At 46.0% G+C, this 17,022-nt stretch overlaps 1 protein-coding gene across 1 annotated transcript in view; it reads left to right on the top strand.

The window, feature by feature from the left end:
• LOC139052767 (nose resistant to fluoxetine protein 6-like) overlaps positions 1-15,428 on the top strand; it is a 58,075-nt gene extending 42,647 nt beyond the window's left edge. Inside the window, exons 13-15 of the mRNA XM_070529847.1 lie at positions 8,409-8,598; positions 9,250-9,392; positions 14,116-15,428. Of these exons, the coding sequence (XP_070385948.1) occupies positions 8,409-8,598; positions 9,250-9,392; positions 14,116-14,418 (636 nt within the window). The 3' untranslated portion in view covers positions 14,419-15,428. The remainder of the gene's footprint in view (positions 1-8,408; positions 8,599-9,249; positions 9,393-14,115) is intronic.
• The last annotated feature ends 1,594 nt before the right edge of the window (positions 15,429-17,022 follow it).

The following is a 17,022-nucleotide window of genomic DNA, read 5'->3' as shown; positions in this document are numbered from 1 at the left end:
TTTCCAGCCGAAATTCAGGCAGATCAAGGGTCAGTGTTCACGAGCGCACTGACTTCCACATTCTTGCAAAAGTGCGGGGTAAAGTTAATACACAGTTCTGTCTATCACCCTCAGTCAAACAGTGTAGAGAGGTGGCATTCGGTGCTTAAGCGAGTTTTGCGTGCGCTATGTTACGAGCACAAGGAGGACTGGGAGAACTGTCTGCCGGCAACTTTGTTTGCTTTGCGAACAGTTCCACATGAAGCGACAGGGTTCTCACCAGCAGAACTAGTGTATGGGAGGACACTCCGGTCTCCACTGAGAATGTTAAGAGAGATGTGGGAGGAAAGAGGGGAGAGTCCAACCGTGGTTGAATACGTGCTAAATTTACTGGAGCGGCTAAGCGCAACCCAAGAACTAGTCGGAAAGAACATGGCACTAGCTCAAAAGAACGCTAAATTCTATTACGACAAGAATGCGAGGCTTCGTACGTTTAACGCCGGAGACCAGGTAATGATCCTCAAACCTTCAAGAAAGAACAAGCTTGAAGTTCACTGGGATGGGCCCGTTAAAGTGTTGCACAAACTTTCAGATACTAACTATGCTTTGAGAATGCCCGGTCGCAGGAAGGAAGTGAGGATATATCACTGTAATTTGATGAAGCCGTATGTAGAGCGGAGCGGAGTCATTAACTATAGCGTCAAAGAGGCGGATGGCACTAGTACCAAGTATGACGAATATAGGGCGACCTCCAACTCTGAAATCGGCCTAGAAAAAGTACTAGAACACTCGGTAAGCTCGCACGCTCTAAAACCCGAGCAGCTAGATGAGCAAAAAGGGGTGTTAGGGGAATATCTCGACAGATTCAGCGATCGGCCGGGTAGAACCGAACTGATAACGCATGAAATTGAGCTGACCTCTGCCGAACCAGTAAGATCAAAACCTTACAGGGTGTCTCCCAGACAGAGAGAGATTATGCAGGCAAAGATATAGCGCATGCTAGAGTTGGGAGTGATTGAGCCCGCTGAGAGTGACTACACGTCACCGCTAATACTCGTAGAAACCCCTAACAAGGACCCTCGTCCGTGTGTTGACTGCAGGAAGTTAAATGCGATCACTAGGGATCAGCTGTACCCGACACCCAACATTGAGGAACGAATTGAAAGAGTTAGCGCTGCTAAATACATTTCAACTATAGATCTCATGCGGGGGTACTGGCAAGTTCCCCTTTCAGAAAGTGCCAGCCGCTATGCCGCATTCATCTCGCCTGTAGGCACTTTTCGCCCTCTCGCACTCAGCTTCGGGCTGAAGAACGCGCCGTTTAGCTTCTCTAAATTAATGGATATTGTCCTAAAAGACTTGCAGGAGTTCGCCTTGCCTTATCTTGATGATTTGGCCATTTTTTTGGACAGCTGGGAACAACACGTATCGCACCTCAAACAGGTGTTCTCACGGTTGAGGGAAGCCGGCTTAACGATGAAAGCGGAAAAGTGTAGGTTTGGTTGTTCGCAGGTTACTTATCTGGGCCATGTTGTCGGTCAGGGCATGAGACGGCCGGCTGAGCTGAAAATAGCTACGATTGGAGAATTTTCTCAGCCGCGCACGAAAACGGACCTTCGTTCATTTTTGGGACTTGTGGGGTACTATCAACGGTACATTCCGAATTACTCGCAATTGGCAAGTCCATTAACAGACGCCCTCCGAAAGGGAGCACCGAGTAACCTACACTGGGATAAGGACAAAGAGAACGCTTTCCAAAGTTTGAAAACGCTATTGGTTTCTCGCCCTGTGCTTCGCGCGCCAGACTACAAAAAGGAATTCATAGTTCAATGCGACGCAAGCGACAGAGGTATGGGCGTTGTACTTAGTCAGGTCGGCGACGATAACGAGGAGCATCCTATCCTCTACGCCAGCCGTAAACTAAATGTAAGAGAGGAAGCCTATAGCGCTTCAGAGAAGGAATGCGCTTGTTTGGTTTGGGCCGCCCAGAAGTTTCGTGTTACTTGTACGGAGCGAAGTTCATCTTCGAGACCGACCACTGTCCTCTGACATGGCTCAATCAAATGTCACACAAAAACGGCCGCTTGCTCCGATGGAGCCTCACTCTCCAAGAGTACAACTTCTCCGTTAGATATAAGAAGGGAAAGTTGCATAGCAATGTGGATGGTTTGAGCAGGCTAATTTGAATTCTGCGTTTGAGGGTCCCGCCTAAATTTAGGGTTACTAGTGTTAGCTTTTCTTTAGGCGAAGAAAATCCCCTCTCATTTAGCAGAATTTCCTCCAATAATTGCTGAATTTGTCAGCAGGAATTTGCTTCAGAAATTGGCATAGTGAAATGTAGCATTTTTTTTTGTTTCTGCACTTATTTTGTTGTTGATTTTTGAAGCCTAGCGAGTCTAAAGTGAGAGCCAATGCACGTAATCTCGGCGCAGAGCCGTGTTGTGGGGTTCATTTTGCAGTTGCCTGTCCTTGTTGGATGTTTTGGGGCGGTGACATCAATGCACAAGTGGTCGCTGCGAGCCAAGACATCAATCCCCCCCTGACAAGCAGCAGTTCTCTTCCTGCCTAGCGGTTGTCAGCGCTAGACAGTCGAGATATTTCGGGCCATGGAGGCGCTGTTAAGAATGGCGAGCTACAAGACAAAATTGCTACCCAATTACGACAAGGGGGCAAGACGCGCATTCCGCACTCCCCGTCGCTACAGCTAGGAGGCGTTCGAAGAAGCGGCCTTTGCGCTGTTAAGAATGGCGAGCTGCAAAACAAGATTGCCACACAGTTACGACAGGGCGACACGACGCGCATCTCCCCCTCACCGTCGCTGCAGCTAGGAGGCGTTCGAAGAAGCGGCCTTTGTGCTGAAAACCCGCTTCCTTCCTCCAGCCCCATCGACATTGTGACGGGACGAGTTCGGTGTGTGAACAATGGTTTCGGAGTTCCCCAACGTGGACCTGATTTGACACGCATGGACAAGCTGCCGTGGGGAAGCCGTATTTTGGTGCTTCTCATGCTCGTCCAGGCGCAAAACAGCGAGCGACCCTCGATCGGCACCGATACTTCCCGGAACGGCACCCCTTCAACACCGTCGTTTGGGCTTCGGAATGTGTGTGCCTTTGTTTCTGTAAACTGATCTGCAGAGCAGTGGCGAGTTGGTGATGAGTAAACGAACAGTCGCCGCCTCGTATGGCCGGCGGATCGAGTGTATAAAAACTGTGGTTGTGCGAATGCTGAACACTTCTCTTGAGCAGTCATGTTAGACTGAGTCACTTCTCTCATGCAGTCATGTTGGACTGTTACTCTTTTTCTCAAGCAGTCATGTTAGACTGATTTAATTTCTGTAATTAAACCCTTTTTCCTCATTCTCGATGAGAAGCAGTTCGTCACTTCATCAACGATCTCAGCGTAAATAAGTTGGACGACGGCATGGGCCAGCTACCTTCGAATTCATGCCGTACTCCAATCTTGGCAAAGGACCACGGACGATGGGATTGAGCCCCCAATCCTGACAATATACAGCACCATGTCGCAAAGTCCTTCTCACCGCTGTCAGCCAGTTGTCAGGATTGGGGGCTCAATCCCATCGCTTGAGATCCGTTGCCAAGATTGGAGTCCGGCATGAATTTGAAGGTAGCTGGCCCATGCCGTCGTCCAACTTATCCACGCTGAGGACGTTGATGGAGTGCAGAACTGCTTCTCATCGAGAACGAGGAATATGGGTTTATTTACAGTATTTAAATCAGTCTAACATGACTGCTTGAGAAACAGGGTGTCAGTCCAACATGACTGCACGAGGGAAGTGTATCAGTCTAACATGACTGCTCAAGAGAAGTGTATCAGTCTAACATGACTGCACGAGAGAAGTGTATCAGTCTAACATGACTGCACGAGAGAAGTGTCTCAGCATTCGCACCACAGCAGTTTTTATACACTCGGTCCTCCCGCGATACAAGGTGACGCGAACGTTCGTTTACTCATTGTCATTACCGCCGCCCCGCAGAACAGTTTACGTACACATAGGCACACACATTCCGATGCCCGGCGCCGGCGTCGGAGGGGTGCCGTTCCGGGAAGCATCGGAGCCATGGTGGGTAGCTCGTTGTCTTGCGTCCCGATCGGCGTGTGGGAAACAACAAGAAACGGCTTTCCCGCGGCAGCTTGCTCATGCGTAGCAGATCAGGTCCGCGTTGGAGAGCTCCGGCACCATAGTTCACCCACCGAACTCGTTTCGTCACAACGGCGATGGGGCTGGTGGATGGAGGCGGTTTTCAGCGCAAAAGCCCGCTTCTTCGAACGCATCCCAGCTGCAGCGACGGAGAGTGGGGGATGCGCGTCTTGTCCCCCAGTCGTAATTGGGTTGCAATTTTGCCTTGTAGCTCGCCATTCTTAACAAGGGTCAACTAAATCACTGAACGTTGTAGAGCACCAACTTGCGAATTTTAGGAATGCAATGCACAGCGTTAGTAACCCTAGCTTTCTCTAATCCGCAGGCATTAGTGTTTCTTTTCTCTTGTTGAAGGTTAACAGTAACATTTTAGAATTGAATCGTTTGTAAATATTCAAAAAGAAAAAAATGAGAAAAGTCCAAAGTTACAAATCTTGTTATTCGAAAGAGCCCAACAGCGTTGGCCAGCTGCCTTCGTTAATAATCAGCATCAGAATTGGCTGGAAATAGCACTTCTAAACAATTGTGTTCTAAGAAATTTTTGTATATATGGGCTCGTATTTACTATATCTAACCGAATGTAGAATACATTTCGTGTACTGTTGAAATGAAATAAGAGAAATATCGGGAGCAAACAACGTTGAATAGACTTGACTGGGAAATAACAATACTTCTAATTTTCTTTGGATGCCCATTCCTCTCTGTATCTTGCTGATCAGGCACCGTATGATCAAAATAATGCGAGCACTAGCCAAGCTTTAAATAAATAAATATATAATTGGCTTTTCGAAGCCCATGCCTACTTGTGCCTTGTTCACAATAAAGGGCAGTGGGAGAGCGTTCGACAACTTATGCATTAGGTCACGCACATCTCTGGAAAATTACACCGCACCCAATTTATTGTGCGTGTTGTCGATTGTATGCATGCTGACTCTTGGCGCAGGGGCGAAGATACACGCTGTTCTCTCGTGATTACCAAAAAATATCCGTTATTGCTTGTGGTTATGTAATGTTCACTTCAGGCGTTAGAGCTTGCATGATATTTTGTGACGTTTTTCAGGAGTTGTTGAATTCTTTATTTAAAGTTATATTTTTGCCAACCAGAAAGCATCGAAATCCGTCTACGGTACCTTGCAGATTACCCCGGGAATACGTAGCGTCTTCGAAATGATGTTTTGCTCGCACGAACTGTTGTCTTAATTTGTGCATGCGTGGTCGATTTTTGCAGCGCATGTGCCAAGAAATTTTGCGTGTGCCACGCTGATAGCTTGCGCCTAGGATAACAGCGCGAACTTCCACTCCACCTTTTCCTGTACCGTCTCATGGTTAGAAACAGTAGAATGCAGTTCTTGTGCTTTCAGCAGCTGCAAAGGTAGCTGTTGCAGAACAGGGCTGTTTATTTTAATGCCACTAGGAATGTACACTACCCTTTTCTTACTAGATTTCGTCGAACCTTATGTGAAAACCACAGTTTCACAAGAAAAGCGAAGCATTGATTACGATAGCAATTATTATTATAGTATTACTAGTAGTAGTAGCAGTTGCAGAAGTAAATTATTATTAGTAGTATTTAAATGGTAGTAGATTTATTGGCTGTTTAAACTGCTGCAAACATTCGCTTACTAACTAAATTAGTAAGCCCGGCGGCATTCGCGCACGAGCAAACATGAACACATCTCACTCGATAAGCACACACACCCGCTGCCAGAAGGCTGACGTGATGAAGAGCGGCAGCGGCGGTGAGTCAATCGCCTTTCGCGCTGCCTGTCGCTTGTACAGTCGAGCGCGATTTGAAGGTTATCGCGCGAGCGTCGACCGGGAACGCGAACAGCGCCATGGCCCAGAATTCTCTGCCGAGGCGAGGGCGGTATCAGGCCTGCTTCCCTCACTCTTTTTACTTTTCCTTCAGCAGCCGTCACTCCCTGCTAGGCTATCAGTTTCTTTTTTTCCTTTTTTTGGTTCTGCGAACAGGCAGTGATCGCAGTGCGCACGACGTATTCTTCGGTATTATCTGAAATTGGACGTTACGAAGCTGTATCTAGCCTATGTAACGTCATTTCTGCTGAGCCAGGAAGAATGGGTGACCAAGAACATTAGCTTAAGCCCGCCAAGATACGAGGTAACCAAGTCCGCACTTTATCGCAACAAATGGAAAGCGTAGAATAGAGAGAAAGGGCGGTGAGTTTGTCGCGGGGTGATGGTTGTTGTATGTAATAGCGAACGAGGGAGAGAAGAGTGCGAAATCATGATTTTTCCTGTACCGAAACCGGCCGCCTGGTGCCTGGAGTGCTGGGCTGGTTGACGCTCGCGCGATAACCTTCAAATCGCGCTCGACTGTACGCAAACCAGGCGCGTGAGGACAGAGCGCACACGAATCAATCGGCTATCTCGGGTCGCCTACCCTTCGAACCTACCGCAGATTACGCCCAATATAAAACGCGCGCGGCAGCGCTGAGCCACGCACATCTCCCCGCTCCCCCCTTTGCGCGCGCGCGAAAAGTCGGAGTGCACCCTCTCCGCCTTTCTCCCATGCGCGTGCTAGAACCAAGCTAATATTCTTCTTGGCTCACCTTCCTTGACGGGCCTTACTACTCGGCACCCTCTCCCCTCTATGCACTCTTTCTCCCCTACTCTTTTTATCCCTTTCCCCACACGCACAGCGCTATGGAGGTGCGCTCGCACGAGAGGCAGTAACGCGCTGTACTTATTTTTTCCTTTTCTCGCTTAACATCACTCGTCGTGGATCACCCTCGCATGCCTTCCCTTGCCCCTACAGCACACTGCGCGCGGCCATGGTCTTATCGCAGTTGGACCTTATACGGAACCTCACGGCATAGGCGGAAATTCGCACGGAGTGTCCATATAGAAGCAATCCCCCAAAACATATCTGCACATATTTCAAATATCGGTCGCGGCGCGTACCAGTGCCGCGACCGATCTTCGTCGGCCGCAGCACTGAGCATTGTCTGGTCTCGCTCAAGCCACACAAAAAGAAGCGAACCTAGTTAGGCGTTAAGCCTGCTTCACATGCAAGCGAAAATGCTCGCGAATCCTGCCGCCGCGCCGCAGAAATCTGTTTCGAGCGGCGGCGGCGGCACCAGCGGCGGGAGCGGCGAGCTTCGGGCAAGTTGGAATTTCATGGCAGCGGGAGAGCGGCAACACCGCTTCCGAACGGCCTGCCTCGACACGTGACCAGTGGAGGACTAGTGCGGGAAAGCCTGCGCATAAGACGATGGTTATTCACTTGCTACACGTGGTACGGGCAACATGCCGAGAGAGCTTTTCAACGAATTGTTAATAGCTAAGCGCAGGATATGTATTTATAAATTAAAAATTTGAGAGGCAGGGACGAAGCAATGCTTTTGTTGGTAGTCACAAACTACCGAAACTGGCTGAAAGTCCTGTGTTTTTTGCCAGCAGCATTGCTATTCGCAGCGGCGGAAAACGCTCGGCGGCAATGCATGTGAAACGAAACCTCGCGAAAAGCTTCGCAGCGCCGCACCGCTCATCGCTCCATTCGCTCAATCGCTTGCATGTGAAACAGGCTTCAGAACGCAGCCTCTTGGTAATAACCTACTCGGAACCGTGATGAGCACATTAGCATTAGTGTGAGCGCACTACAAGTTTTTTTTATTTAAAGATCAAGGTTCCCTCAGTGCCAAAGGAACGGTTTACTGACCCGTCAGACGTGGTAGAACTACGTTAACTTTACTAATGCAGGTCAGCAGCTAAGGCCCGTGACAACTGAAAACTTTATCCATGGAATCTACGCTTGCCCTGGAAATATTTTCAAGAAAACGCTGCCAAACTGCGCTTCGTTTCTCTGGCAAATATTCAAATGCTTGAATATTCATTCAGTACATGATGCCTTTAAAGGAACACATTGCTGGCTTAGCGGATTTGTCGAGTTTGGGTGTTCTAAAATTTTGTTGTGTACATGAAAGCTGCATAGTTCACCGCGCAAGGTATGCGATTACAGCATGTGATTTACTCACTTAATATGGCATAACTATTTCAACTTAGCGATGAGTCGCGGACAGAGAGAAACAAAAAACAAACACGAACGAGTTCTTTTTTGTGTGTGTATATGTTTTCTTTGTGTCTGTCCACAACTTTGCGCTACCATGTTCAAAATTCTAGAGCGACACGCTCAACAGTCAATTATTCTGAACTTAATGTGGTTTTCTTGGGTATGGGGTCCTCTTTTGTTAGATTTTTGTCAACTTGCTGACGCCTGAGCGTTTTTTTTTATTTTTTAACATTCTAACAGATTATACAAGCTTCGCTTTGGTGCATCGCCCTGTTCTGTGGCCTGTACTGCATGTTCATGAAAATCGAGTGGTACCGAAGCACCCAACGGCCGACAGAAACCCGACGTTTGTTCGTTGCCTTCACTGACCGCATACTGTGGTCCATTTGCCTTGCCTGGTTCGTCTTCACTTGCGCCACTGGCAGAGGAGGTGAGACTACGTACACACGTGGAAAAAATCCTGATCATTCTCTCAGGTGTAGCTGCAATTTGTATGAACGCTTCTTTAGACGTAGACATAATTCTAAGAAAAAATATCTGCAGGACCTCGCGGCTCCGCGGCATTTTTCACAGGCCTAGAATAGACATCAATTGCTTGCCTTTCGAGGACAAAAAAAATTTACACCTCTTATTCGGAGAGATCATTGGCTAAACTGATTAGCTGACATTGCTTCTGAAGAATCTATATTCAATGCTTTCGAAGTTATGGCCAGAAAGTAAAAGTTGAGATAAGAAAAGAAGAATGTACGATGTATTGCTTGGAGAATCGTCAGTAAACGATTATAGTTTCTGCTCGCCCCTTACTAATGGAAGCAAGGTAGTATATAATGGAAGCTCTGCTACAAAAGTGAGTCGTTTCTGAAGTAAGCATCGCAACTGTTTTGCACTTACTAGTTATCTGCCAGTGCCGATTATAAAGTAATAGCTCTATTCTTCACCGATCATTCGAGATGTAACCTCCTCGTAATGCGTATCAAGTAAAAGACATGCGCCTGTGTAGCAGAAAGTGACGCAATTGCCTTTTCTAATTTTGCTGTTCAACTCTTTCTCTCTCTCTCTTTTTTTTACGACACCAACGAAGGATTTGTCAACCGCTTCTTGTCCTGGGGTGCGTTCGTGCCTCTGAGCCGGTTGTCCTTCGGCGTGTACCTCGTCCACGCCCCCATTTTTGCGCTGATCTACTACACCTCCAGAGAGCGCATCTTCTTTTCACACTTCACGCTGGTGAGTTTCAGCAAGCGTACCCCTGAAATAAAAAAAAACTTGGGCACACCTGGGCACGTGCGCATGCACTGGTTTTCTGACAGCAAACTCCATACACCGGGGTGAGGCACGTTTAATTTTCTGAGATGGCTGGTTAATTGGAGACAGCACTCACAAACCAAAAGCTTCGTCAATTTGGTTCCTGCTGCTTACTGTCCTTGCATCCCATATTTAGATTGCGTTCGCATTTTATCTTTAAAAAATATGTTTACACAAAGGCATATAGCATAATTATGCAGCCCGAATGCACGTATATTTCCTTCATTATGTCAAGCGTGAGGATTGGATAGAATTCGCTCCCATGAGGAATTTGTGCGTAAGAGCTTTAGCTCGCACCACTTCTAGCTCTGCTCTCCGCTTCGTAGCGAGTGCATGGCGCACGAGTCTGATTTGTTTCGCATAGGTAATTTCCTAAACAAAATAGAAAGAACGAAGGCAAACGGACGTGATAGTACTCGATCCTGGAGTCAAATTCACAAAGCCTTTAGTTCATGAATTATTTTTGCCATATATCGGCGGTTTTCGCTAATAATACGTGCAACAATAGGATTGGTTGAATTTTTTCTCTTGCGATAACACTAGCGTACGAGGTGTTTGCGAATAAAGGCATAGAGCGCATCAGCTTTTCGAATTCGTAAAGCCTTTTGTACGTAAGTACTGTTTGTCAATGGCCGGTTGACTTCGCTAATTATGTCTGACATCAGAACCGTTTGCATTGGCTTTTACGAACAGTTCTAGCGTAATAACGTTTTTGCGAATACCAGGGGTGGCTTGCACGAGCGCTTAATAATGAAAATAATAACGAATTTAAGAACGCGTTCTTAAATGTTCCATAGAGAAGGCCTACTCCACACAAGAACGCGTTCTTAAGTTCGTTAATATTTTCATCATTAAGCGTTCGTGCAAGCCGCCCCAGGACTGCCTTATCAATGAATGAATGAATTCTAGGGTTTTACGCACCAAAGCCACGATTGGCTTATGAGGCACTCCGTAGAGGGAGAGTACGGATTAATTTTTACCACCAAAGGATCCTTAACGTGCAACCAATGCCCGGGACATGGGCGTTTTCGCATTCCGCCACCCATAGAAATGCGACCGCCGCAGCCTGGATGCCTGCTCTGCTCCATGGCCTGATTGCTTCATGGCCACTAGAAAATAGTATGTCGTGTCATCGGGAATGTTTCTGCTTTTTTTTTCTTTGTCTTATTGGGGCCCAAATCCATATTTCAACGTTGCTTGGTATGCGCAGTTGCGTTCAGCTTCAGATATGTAATTCTATAGGGCCTCGCCAGATATGTAGCGACGCTACCCAAACAACATTGACCGTGGTGTTGTACACTAAAATGAGTACTGACACGAATATTTGATGTGGCGTATTCCTTTTTCTTTTCTTTTTATTTTTCTAAGTCAGTGTCAACTCCACAATCATGGATAAAGGGCCTCTATTTCGCAAGAGTGCCACGAATAATTGCAGCACCTTTTATGCGACCCGTTCCAAACATGCGCCCAGTGTAGCGCAACGTTGGCCATGAAGCAGGAGGCTATTTATGCCACCGAGACCTGATCGTCACGAGGTATCGCAAACAGCTCAAGCGCACGCCAGTCAGCGCGGTGCAGAGATCGAAGGCCATGGCTTCAAAACAGTAAGGCCGAATTTTTTTCGGGGAGGTGGAACGCACTTGACAAGGGACTGGTAGAGCGAGGGGTGGAGGCCGTGGGCTGGGCTGGCCACATACTAACACACATATTAACCGCTGTGGTTGCTCAGTGGCTATAGTGTTGGGATGCTGAGCACGAGGTCGCGGGATTGAATCCCGGCCATGGTGGCCGCATTTCTATGGGGGCGAAATGCGAGAACACCCAGGTGCTTAGTAGATTTAGGTGAGCAGTAACGGAACCGCAGGTGGTCGAAATTTCCGGAGTCCTCCCACTACGGCGTGCCTCATAATCAGAAGGTGGTTTTGGCGCGTAAAACCACATAATCTAATTTTTTAACAGACATATTACCAAGGGGCGTAGCGCGTGACCGGTTTGCAGACTCATATGTAGTCAATTATATATAATTATTTACTTGTAATCGATTATGTCCTTTGATAGTATTGTACATGAACGATTGCTTTGTTTCCTCTGTAACGCTCTCTGTAGCGCTCACATTCCTAAAGAAACTGGCATCTGATATGGTTACAATGTCAACATTGTTTTCATCTCCTGTTAAACTGTCAGCGATCACATCGGCAAATAAAGATGGGAAAAAGCAAGAATGAGTTAAGCAACATGCGGTTAGGTGTGCAAAATGCATTTAAAATGTAGTGTATAGGATTTCATCACTAAGCTTTGGTAGGGTATTCATAGGTCAATCCGGTCTTTGTTTCAACGACAGGGCAAGTGCAAGAGAACACAACTTGAATGTGCGCGACAATTGCAATGTTCACTTAGATATTGCAATATATGTGGCTGCAGCACAGATCGAGACCGCGTGACTTTCTTAAAAGGCGAGATGGACAAGTTAACATGTAAAATCATCGAGGCATTTTTTATCAAAACCCAAGGACAAAAGTTTGGTAGGGCTCCATCAATTCATTTATCGCAAAGCGAACTAGACTTCTTAAAAGCAAATGTTTAAATATTTATTTTTGGTGGCGTCTTTTGCATGCGCAGCAACCAACGTGTCAATCATTATCGCCAAGTTGACGTTGTTGGGTGTATTTTGAACATATGTGTGTGCCGTTTTCGGGATAAACTTAGTTGAAAGTTGGCACTTGTGGTGTACATTTTATGTGCTTTCTTGCCCTCCTCTTTTTCGCACCATTGCCTCAAGACTAATTATGCGCCAACTATTCCGAGCATCAGTACCACTCCACATCAGGTTTCGGTGACGGGAATAGCATCGTGCTTCACGTACGTAGCCGCGCTGCCATTGGGGCGCGTTTTGAACTTGTCGCAGTAAACGAATACGTGGTAGTGGTGAGCATGCTGGGTTGTAGCAACCGGTGGGTTTAGCCTGGCTATCAAGCCGGGCAACCGCTCCGCCCGAGCGTCTCCTGCAATACCATTGAGGTAAATAAGCATTTGTTGAGCTCAGGCAGGATTGAGGCTCCTTAGGGTATTTACTGGGTCTCCAGTAAGAAAATAGAAAATGTTATGCCATTATTTAAAGCCCATAGCACTAATTATGCGTTGCAGTGATTGCTTCTATGTACGTGTCTACCGCAATTCCTTTCAAATAATCTCATTCACCTCCCTTATATGTTGCAAGTGCTGAAAATATAGTATAAATGGCAGATCGGAGCTTTTAGTAGCGCCTGTTTCTTTTAGTCTTAGTCTAGCAGTATAGCTTGGCAATTGAATTTGTCGCAGGCTATAATCACCTTAAAGTTTGTATAGAAATGTTATGTACAATATTCGTGAGTTTTAACGTTAAGTAGGAATTGTTTTCTGCGCTGTGATATTCATGTCTCCATATTTGCTCCGCCTGGCCAAGTATTATAGCTGTAACTGCATTTTGAGAAGATGTAGCAGCGTTTTTCGAAATCTAGAGTTCGTCGAAGGCTCGTCGGTGGGAGGTCATGGCACAGTTGCGCAAAACGCACGCAAATCGTATACAAGCGCATGGGGATAAAAACGTGTTTCGCATTTCGAACCTTCTGGTTTCTTCTCTTTTCTTCAGAAAAGAAGTCATTTTATTTATGCTTTTACGCGACTGGGCGCCATTGCAGCTCCCGTTAAAAGAATACAAACTTAAATTTAAACGCTTTGATCATGAGTACCACACCAGTGAACAGAAAGGCATAGGGTGACGCGTACTGCAAGGTTTTTATTATGGTGCAGACAGAAATGGGTTCTGTGCCACGGCACCACAAATACCTGCCTCGAATGGAAGAAGAAAATTTCCCTGGAGTGGAAACAAGGTTCCGATTCAAAAAGCCAGCCGCGTGCAAATATGGTTCAAAATAAAATGTGCCTACACAAACTAAATTATGATGAGGACAGCCGTCAATGAGATCCACTGCTCACAAAGCATAGGCTCTTTGTAAACTCGGTTTCAGAGAAAGTATGTAGCAACAAGTAGCAAAATGCGGCAACGGCTTATTATATAGTGATATGTTCAACCTATTTATCCCTAATGTGGTTCTAAATAAACATCATAGCACTTACTAACGTCCCTTTTTTTAGCTTCTTTGGGTGATTTCTGAACGACAACGCCTCTATAGCAGCCTTCGATTTGCTTAGGAGGCTTCCTCCTCTGGTGACAGAGAAGGGCGGGAAGGGGGGGGGGGTGGAGCTATTGTGAATGGCATGTTCAATGTTGTGCCATTCATATAGGTCTTGCTAAAGAATGTCGCCAAACAGATGCAGACAACACTTTGCCTTGTGAGAAATGATCGAGGAATATTAAAAATAATTGATATTTTATTGCAACTAAGCTTTCTTGGGCGCCAATGTGAACTTCTAAACCAATAACAAGCCAAATTCACAAGGGATTTTTTGTTCATATAAATAGTGTATGCGTGAAGGACCAGCGTTGCAAATAGTGCATCTGTTATGGCAATTTACTGTTACCTGTATTAACAAGTACTCCATTGCCTATGGCGTATGAAATGCTTTTTGAATACGGCTTGAGAAAAATTGCTGCATGCAAAGACAAGGACATCTTGTTCCAACTTGCCGTACGATTACCACGCAGGTGTCCCAGTGCTTCTCCGTCGTGATTTGGAGTTACATCTTGAGCTACTTTCTCTTTATCTCCTGCGAAGGGCCAACGGCGACACTCGAGAAGTTCGTCTTCATGCCTCAGCGACAAAACCATGGCTCGCGGTCAAACGAAGTTAAAAGTGAAGTACAGAAGAATGGCGTCAACAGCATTGCCAAGAGCATACCTGTCGGCCTCGCAGAGCATAACACGTTCAAGAAATGCCTCAACGGAAATTCGCTGGAAGCAGGAGTCGGCTTTGTCGGAAGCAGCAGTAACGAGTGTTGCCGTTTATAACGGCGTTGGCTCCGAGCATGCTCCTTTCTTCACTGTTTGCAAAACGCCGCGTTTTACTGAGGCGTTTGAGTACAGCCGCTCTACCTGCGCCTACCGGGCAGGGTGGGGCAAGCCATCTCAGAAAAAGGAAACTCGCGAAGGAATGTGTCCCCATCCCATTGTGCACATGTTCAACATTTTACAAAAAGGATGAATACGCTGGGCAAATAGCCTTCCAACGTCCTTAGACCTCTCTGGGGAGCCGTGACGAACGAAGAGTAAACGAGGTTTTGATTGAGATCTACATATATTATATTACACAGTCATCCTATTCACTCCATACCCGCGTAACTCCTGCTGCATACGTACGACATATCAGGGGGAATCATCAGCACTCGAAGTGTTCTCACATACTCTTCTGGTTTCAAGTGACGTTTAAGTCTTCTAGGAATGCAGGTATTATGCAGTCGCTGTACATGCAGCTCCAGTTCTGTTACTCAAACCAGAAGCAATATTTCACTCACTGGGACTACACCATGCTGACAGGATGCCTACGCGCATGGCTAAGGCTGTGCTCATATTAAATACGTAGTCTGGGCTCAATTTGTGCAAGCACTTGACACTGCCTGCTCAAACGGACACGTTGTTTATTGCTGTTGAACCGCGGAATACTATGTCCCATTTAGGGATAACGGGCTGCATTGGAATAGTTCTAAATTAAGCGGGTGTTCAAAAAAAGAAAGTTTCCTGAACTGAAAAATTCTAAAGTCCTCCCATGAACCGCCTTTTCGTCACTGCCACACAGACATGACTGTGAAAGAAAAAAGAAACTACTGCTTGAGTGGATCGGTTCTGCGCTAACGCGTAGTCTAAGCGACAGAGGCTATGGTGGAAGCACCGGGCCTGCGTTATGCTCACGAAGAAAATGCGTGCAAGTGATTGCAATGCAAGCACTGTATTTCAACGTGGGGCTTATCTTGATTCTACAAAGTATGCATCTTACAGCCCCGATGCGCACTCATTTATTGTACATGTCCTCCTCACCTCTGTGAATACTCAATATGAAAATAAACTATTTCGCCAGTTTTTTGGCGAAAACTACACGTGCACGTTGGTGAATGGTACACGTTTCAGAAGAATCCTTGCTTGAAGTTTGTAAAATAACCAGGAAAGCAAGAGAAATTGTACTCTTAACGCTGTTTTTTGTCTATAACTGACCCGCTTACACCCACAGAAAGGGGTTCTCGAGTGAGCTATCAAACCCATAAACTTAGGTGATTTTTCGCAATAGCACCGTTTCCCCCAATGGGTGTTTTGCCGAAAGGCAAACTACGTTTTCTGTTAACAGCCGTATATTTTATTCTACCACTGCCCTATTTTTCTGGCTGTCCTCAGGAGTGACTTCCGAGATGTTTGTGCACAAACTAAGTAAACAAAATATTGCAGTTCAGAGGGATTCTATCAGCGGACCTACCGATCGACATCCGCAAGTTTTTTTCCCCTCGACCAAGTGCTCTGTTGACTTATTCTTCTTTTATGGTATGTATTACAGTGCACACAGTGTCATGAAGAATCAACACGTCATAAACAAACTATTGCTATCATATTTACGGACGATACGGCGCAACGGTGCAAACCACACATAGGTGAACTAGTGGCAGTAAGCAGATACTATTGCACAGCCTCAAGAGTCATCACAACAGACGCCCTTCGCATTTCCAGGGATTTCTTCAAAATAATACTTTCTACTAGAAAACCGGCTAGCATAGACACCTCACCAATATGAGGTACCAATTTGGTGTAATATCACATTCATCATAGATGTGTTTTAGATGGGTATCCCAAAATCATGAATGGCGCCGACAGATGGAATCGGACACTGTGGTATAAAAGTTGCAAACAGGGATAACATGCGTCTAAAAGGCTGACCTATGCTTCGATAGGTGGGCGTATCCCCGTCAAAGATGGATATCCATTCGAGCAAATAAAGATATATTTGCTTCTGCGTTGCTACCCTTTCTTGCGCGTTTTCCACAAGCTACGTATCCCCATCAGGAAAGACATATCAACCAGTTCATCATTGAAAGAAGTTGGAAACAGGCTTGGCACAGTGGGTGGGTTGATGTTGAAGTCCTTCTTGAGAGTTCGCTTAAGTATATTTCAAAAGCCGATGGCATCTTTGCAGCAAATAAACAATGTTCAAGTGGCTCCAGCACATTACATAGACGGCAGTTAATATAAATGGAGATACCTTTTTTTGCAACCATGTTTTCACCAGCAAGGTTTCAGAGTGGATTTTATAAAAGAATGTTATTCAGTTAGAAGGAACATACATTTGGCGAACTCCTTCTAATAAATTGTGACCTGAAAGACGAATAGATAATGACCTTTAATAGGGGGCGGAAAAAGGGTGGAAAATAAATCTTTTTATAGACTCTTGCGCGACACTGAGTTAAAGTACTAAATGGAAAACCAGGCTCGAAGGAAAAGACCGCGAAGTAAACTTTATGCATTAAACCACCACAAAAATGGGCGGGAAGAAAGCTCGGAAGGAAGAACTAAATCACGTAAGATATTACGAAATGTAAGCTGCAAGACTGACTGAATTATGAAGTGCGAGTTGTT

Source organism: Dermacentor albipictus, unplaced genomic scaffold (assembly GCF_038994185.2).
Source record: "Dermacentor albipictus isolate Rhodes 1998 colony unplaced genomic scaffold, USDA_Dalb.pri_finalv2 scaffold_33, whole genome shotgun sequence".
NCBI classification, from domain to species: Eukaryota; Metazoa; Arthropoda; class Arachnida; order Ixodida; family Ixodidae; genus Dermacentor; species Dermacentor albipictus.
Note: the sequence above shows the minus strand (reverse complement) of the source record. Positions and strands in the feature narration are given on the sequence as shown.